Source organism: Entamoeba nuttalli (genome assembly GCF_000257125.1).
Source record: "Entamoeba nuttalli P19 unplaced genomic scaffold asmbl_3021, whole genome shotgun sequence".
Taxonomy (NCBI): Eukaryota; Evosea; order Mastigamoebida; family Endamoebidae; genus Entamoeba; species Entamoeba nuttalli.
The window spans coordinates 1-6,936 of NW_008575775.1; the positions used below are offsets into that span (position 1 = coordinate 1).

Sequence of the window (6,936 nt, forward strand, 5' to 3'; positions counted from 1 at the left end):
AATACTGCCTTCAACAACTCAATAGTTTGATGAGTATTTCTTTTGTTGGTACAACGTCAAAAAACAAGAGTGAAATAACAAAAACATCATTGCAGATAGAACATGTTCAATGATAAATACTAGAAATAAAGATGAAAACGCATTTTATAAAGAGTGACAAAGATGACAAAAGTTGATTAAATTGTGATTCATAATATCTTCTTTCTAACTTAAGTTGAAAAGAAAAATTAAGTTTTATGATAATAAGCACCTAAATTTTAGAAAAATTTCTGTTAGGAAAGAGAGCAGGAGCTAATAATGTCCAAATGTATAATAGATGACATAAAACACAAATACCTATCTTAAAAAAAAAGGCGTAATAACCAGTCTCAACACGAGCAGGATTTGTTTTAAATACAGACCAGTCAGTCATATTTTGAAGCATAAACAATGATGCAATACAAAAAGTAGCATGGAATTTCCAAAAACAATATCTCCTCTGAATTTCACCTGTCAAATTATCAATTTTATCAGGGAGTTTATCATCAATAAATGACATTTCTGATATTTCAGTTGAATTTCGATAAGTTTGATAACCAATAACTGCGATAGTAAAGAAAATGCCAAGGAAAGACATGAAATCATAATTTGAAATAAGAGCAGTACTTTCTTGACAATCAGTTACTGTCCAACAACCACTCTTTTCAGAACAAGGAAGTGACAGAATAGCATCAAGCAGAAGATATGCAGTATATGCAGAAACTATACCAGACTGAAAAATACCTGAAGTTGGTTTATATTCTCTCACAATCGGTAACAATGAAACAACAGTTCCTATCATTGACAATAACAAATTGAAGGATGTAAAGATAATGTTCCAAAATTTAGATGCACAAGTTCCAGCAGAAGTTGTTGAATGAGAAAATCGTATTAAAATGAATAAAGAAATACCAAGAGAGAAAGAAAAAGAAAGGAATGATATGAATATAAGGAGAAATACATAAGGATCAAATCTACGATCAGGATCAACTTTATTTACTAATTTAGTATTTAATACAGCAGCAAAGTTAAGGAAAGAAATTAAACTATATAGAATAAACAAGCTAGCACCAATGACTGAAGCCCAATAGAAGATATAATGAAACCATAAAGGAAGAACAAATACTATTATAATCAATATGTTAATATAACAGAATTTAAATCCCCATTCATGATCATGAAAATGAACTGATAAACTATTTTCATTATCACTTTGAATAAAAAGAGACATAAGGAATAATGTGAAATGATAAAAGAAATAAGCTTCCATCAATCGAGTAAGACAAACATATGCAATACAACTTGAATTAGAACAAGGGAAAATTGAAGTCAATACAGGGAGTTCAACAAGTACTTGCATTATTTTTGTTCTGCTAATAAAATCAGAAAATAAATAAGACATAACTCCATAAAAAGAAAACATTCCTAAATAAAAAATTTTTACAATAGAAATTCGTTTAAAACTAACTGCCTTTTCATTAATGAAATTAAAAACATTTAATATGACGTGAGAACTTGATGAACAAATATTTTTAATTCTTTGCATATAATATTTTTAAAATATGACTTATTAGTTCTTAGTTCATTTTGATTCTTTTCTTCTTTTAATGAAGAATATGTTCCACTTCATTTAATTAATGATTTGTTATTACAATTTATAAAACTAAAATAATAATAAAACAATGGTATATATAACAAAAAACACATTAGTATTTTTCTTCTTTTTTACCGAAAGAAAATAATTTTCTAGAAGATTTTTGAGATGGAGTTGAAGGTTGAGAATGAGAAGCAAGATGAGGAATTGCTTTAACAGGAAAACTTAAGTGTAAATCTTCATTTTTATTCGCTTGAGTAGGAGTAAAAGAGGCTGACCTTTTTTGTTTACTTTCTTCTACAAACTCTCCAGATAACGCTTTTTCTAACATTTGATTAGAACCAGGTTTACCAAATGACACCCCTTTTCTATTTTCTTTTTTTTGATGTAAAAATTTATCATTTTCTTTCTTTAACTTTTGTTTTAGTTCTTCTTCTTTCTTTAATTTTTCAATAATTTTTTGTTCTTCTTTTTTACTTATATGTTTAGGACTTGCATTCATTACAAGACTTAAACATTCTTCAACAATTTTACCAACCACTTCTTTACCGTTTTCCATACATTCAGTATAAGTTTCATTTAAATAAATGATGATTTTATCTTTCATTATTAAATTATATAAATGAGTATTATTTAATAATAGTGATTTCATTAATACAGCAAAATATTTTTTTGCTTCAATATTTACGACTTGTCTTAATAAAGATGCAGTTCCATAAACAAAGGTAGACTCTGAGTATAATTTTATTAATTCTTCATGTTCATTAATAATAGCACAAAATTCTTTTAATTCTGAACAACACATCCCATCATTATAATTAGAAAGATTAAATATATTACAAATTAATACAATACTTTTAACATCACCTAATATTTTTAAACCTTTTTTAGGACGTGCTTGATATAAAGCTCTAAAAGCACTAAACAGATGTGCAACAATTCCTTTTTTAGAACAATATTCTAATAAAAACTCTAATGCATTATGAAGGATAAAATCACTTGAACTTTGTTGTTTTGTAATTGAACCTGCAATTGTTAATATAATATTTAAACAATCTTCTTCTACCATAACAAAATTTGATTTTCCTTTATCACAATAACTTTTAAGTAATAGAAAAATATTTGGTATTGAAGATAATTCAAGACATACTTTATGTCCTATTATTGATGATGTACAAAGAATATTTAAACATTGTATAACATTATTAATTAATCCATTTTTCATCATATTAATTAAACAACAATTCTTTAATTCTTTATCTAACGAATCACATCTTAATAAAACTTTAACAATAAAGAAAATTAATTTAGTATTAAATAATCCATAAATAATTTCTTTTTCTGTATCACTTATTAATAATTTACATAATTTACATACATTAAATAATACATCTTCTTGTACAAATTCATTTAATTTACTATTAATTGAAGTGTCCATTGTTCTTGATAATATTCCAATTAAGTCAGTTGATATAATTCTTTGACAAACAATGAATTTTATTTGAGTATCATTTCTCATAATAGAATCAATAATTAATATAATAATTGTGATAGCTTTTAATGCTGGTGTATATTGTTTTAATGAGAACGTTTGACATATAAATTCTAGTAATCCATCAATTAATTTGTATTGAATAAATATCATTGTAGTAATATTACGTGAACAAAATTCCATTCTTGTTTTAATATCTCTTTGTGATTGAACAATTCTATTAACAATTTCTAATACCACATTCATATTTCCTTTATGTTTATCATCATATTTCATTGTCAATATTAAATAAATTAATTCTAACCCACCACTTGTTATGAACATTTGTTGTAATTCATTTTTATTTGTTTCATTATGTATAATACATTTAATAAATTTAACTATTTCATTAAGATATAAATCATTTGATTTATAATGTGTTATTCCAAATTTTACAATTGCAACACACCCTGACATTACAATATTCATTTTACTTGTATTATCTTTGGTTAATACTGTATTAATTATTTGTAATGATGTTAGTCTCAATTGTAAACACCCACTATATTCTTCTTTTTCTAAAATAGCAAATAATGGAAATAATCCAATAATATGAACACACGCTTGTAATTGTTTAATATTTATATTTAATACTATATTATGTAATTGAAGAAGTATTTGAAATATTTTATTATTATCTCTACCTCCTATTTCAATCATTTTACCTATCTCTTTCATTTGTTTAATAAACTGTTCTTTTCTTTCATCGTCTTCACTTTCTAATAAATCAATATCTTCTAAACACATACTTTTATATTCATTATCAGTATTATTTTCATTAATTTTCCCAATATTAATCCCTTCATTTGGTATTATAAAATATTCTCCCCAATCATCTTCTGTACTTTTTCTTGCTGTAAATGTTCTTACTTCTCTCATTCTTGGTGGTTTTAAAATAAACCCTTCTGCCCAATCTTCATTTTCATTTTGTTGTTTTTTTGTTAAATTAACTTTTATATTGGTAGTTGAAAGTGCTTTAATGAAAGTTGGTTTTTTGCTTTCTTCGATCTTAATTCCATTAGTAATAAACCATTTATGTTTTAATAAATCTCTAGATGATGCTCGTTGATTTGGATCTCTTTTAAAACATGAAAATAAAAATTCTCTTAATTGTGGTGATACAGTATTAGGAAATGGTGGATAGTCATCATTAACTATTTTATATAATGCTGCTGTTGGATTTAAATCATAATATGGTGGATTTCCTGTTATCAATTCAATAACAGTACATCCTAATGCCCATATATCTGCTTTAACTGTAGTCCCTTGCATTTGAATAACTTCAGGTGCCATCCAATTTGGTGTTCCAATTGGGTCTTCATCATTTCCAGTTTCTTGTTTTTCATTTCCATTCATTTGAACACTAACTCCAAAGTCTGCAATTTTTACACTTCCATCTTTTGCTACAAGAATATTAGCTGCTTTAATATCTCTATGAACAATACCTTGGTCATGAATAAATGTTAATCCATCTAATACTTGGTGAATATACTTTGCCGATAAACTTTCATTTAAGTGATTAAATTTCTTTACAATATTTAATAATGAACCACTTTCCATATATTCCATTATAATATAAAGAAATCCATGACTTTCTGTTGATGCAATATATCTAACAATATGTTTATGTTTCAATTTTTTAAGTAATCTAATTTCTTCCATAACCTCTTTCATTACAGATTTTTTATTTACTTTCATTTGTTTAATTGCAACAAATTCTCCACTATCAGTATTCATTCCTTGAAATACTTCTCCATATGCACCTCTTCCAATTGAATTAGCAATTGAAAACATAGACCTTTCATTATCCTGTATTATATTTAATTGTTTAGTAATCATTGGATCATCTCCTTCTTCTTGATGTTTTTTTGATTTTTTTACTTTCTTTTCTTTATGTTTTGGTGATTGTTGTTCTTCCTTTTTTTCATCTATTTTGCACAAAGTATTAAACTTTGGTGATTGAAGTAGATTTCGTGGACTAAGCCAAGATCTTCCAAATGATCTATTTTGAGTTTCATCAATTTTCGTTGACTCTTTTCTTGGAGTTATTGGTTGTGTTATTACTTTTTGTGATTTAGGTGATGTATCTTGTTGTTTATATTGATCTTTTGTATTATTAACATCTGGTTGTATTTGATTTATTTTATCTTCTGTTTTTTGAACTTCTAATTTAGGGATGTTTAAGTGTTTTTTAGCAGGCTTTCTTTTATTTAACTGTTTTCTTTTGGTTGGTTCATTTTCTTTATAGTCATCATCAACTGGTTGGTCTAAATGAACATGATTAAACTCTTCGTCTTTTAAAATACTATATTGATTAGTATCTTGTTCCTCGTCTTTTTTTTGTTCTGGTAATTCTTTTTCTGTAACATCCTCTTTTTGTAGTTCTTTATCTTCTTCAATACTTGATGGAGTTGATATTTTTTTTAATTTCTTTTTTCCGTGTTTCTTTTTCTTCTTTTTTCTTTGAAGTGGTTTACGATGAATTATTTCATTGCCTTGATAATCGTCATCTACAGGACCTTTATATACAACTGTTTCAATTTCATCAGATAAATGTTGTTCAACTTCACTCATTGATAAGAAAAAATAAAAATATTTTTTAAGTTCATTTGGAGTTTGTTTTTTTGTTCTTCTTTATTTGAACTTCATGTTCAATAAACCTTAAAAGGTTCTTTTCTTTTCTTTATATTTATAAATAAAGAACCGAAAAAGATAAATAAAACCCTATTGGAACTTATACTATCATGTCATCTTTTTCGCATTTAACTTGTCAGGAAGCTCTTTCTATTCTCCAATATTTTACTTCTCGGATTGACTATATTCATTTTATTCAAACAACAAAGAAATTTCGATTTGTATTAGAAATGTTTAACTCAAATCCTATTTCCTTATTTGCAGCTAAAGGATTATTCCCAAATATTTCTACTCAAAACTTATTTACTAAAAAAGATAGAAAAATTCCTGGTATGAAAAAATATATATTGTGGTATGACGTTAATTATACTCGTTGTCTCAAAGAACTTGAACATAAAAATACTATTTGTAAACATGTTTTTTATACTAAAGAAGAAAGAATAAAGTATGGAAATAATATTCCTTCTGGGGTAAATAAAATAGGTTCTCGTTGTTATGAGTTATGTGGTGACCTTAATGAGTTAAGTCTTCCAACAACTATAACTTCTTTATCTGAAGGATGTTTTATGAGTTGTTTAAAACTGTCATCAATAATTCTTCCAACAACATTATGTTCACTCCCACATCTTTGTTTTTATGATTGTCCCGTACTTCAACATGTTTTATTACCAACTACATTAACTTTAATAGATGACAACTGTTTTCAAAAATGTCCTAGTCTTATTTCTATTCAACTACCATCTCATCTAATCTGCCTTGGAGATTCATGTTTTTATGATTGTTATAATTTGACCTCAATTGTTCTTCCTTCGTCATTAACTTCTATGGGTGATTTTTGTTTCTCAAGATGTGACAATTTGACAACTGTTCGTCTTCCATCAAAATTTCTTTTTCCTAAATACACTTTTTATGAGTCACCTAATGTTATGGCAACTTTTTAAAACATCACGTTTGTTACTTAATTCAATTATTTTGAAGAGTACTTGATTGATGCTTTTGGTACAGAAATATCTTCTTTTTTCATTTTGTGATGAGTTGAAACCATTGAATTATCAGTTGGATTTCCTAATGGTGTAGCAGAAGAAGTGAGACTTGGGGTTTGTGGCATTGGTGTGGATTGAAGAGAAATAAATGGAGAGATTGTCCAACCAGATTCCAT

General features: G+C 26.4%; 3 protein-coding genes across 3 annotated transcripts; 1 reads left to right on the forward strand and 2 right to left on the reverse strand.

Annotated features, from left to right (window-relative positions):
- Positions 1-250: 250 nt before the first annotated feature.
- ENU1_052270 (TMS membrane protein/tumor differentially expressed protein) lies at positions 251-1,378 on the reverse strand (the record flags this gene model as incomplete). The annotated part of the gene is made up of 1 exon (XM_008857898.1): positions 251-1,378. The coding sequence occupies one exon, from the start codon at positions 1,376-1,378 to the stop codon at positions 251-253; it is 1,128 nt and encodes a 375-aa protein (XP_008856120.1).
- Positions 1,379-1,724: 346 nt separating this feature from the next.
- ENU1_052280 (serine/threonine protein kinase, putative) lies at positions 1,725-5,717 on the reverse strand (the record flags this gene model as incomplete). Its single annotated transcript, XM_008857899.1, has 1 exon — positions 1,725-5,717. The coding sequence occupies one exon, from the start codon at positions 5,715-5,717 to the stop codon at positions 1,725-1,727; it is 3,993 nt and encodes a 1,330-aa protein (XP_008856121.1).
- Positions 5,718-5,887: 170 nt separating this feature from the next.
- On the forward strand, positions 5,888-6,718 carry ENU1_052290 (leucine rich repeat protein, BspA family protein; the record flags this gene model as incomplete). Its single annotated transcript, XM_008857900.1, has 1 exon — positions 5,888-6,718. The coding sequence occupies one exon, from the start codon at positions 5,888-5,890 to the stop codon at positions 6,716-6,718; it is 831 nt and encodes a 276-aa protein (XP_008856122.1).
- Between the last annotated feature and the right edge of the window lie 218 nt (positions 6,719-6,936).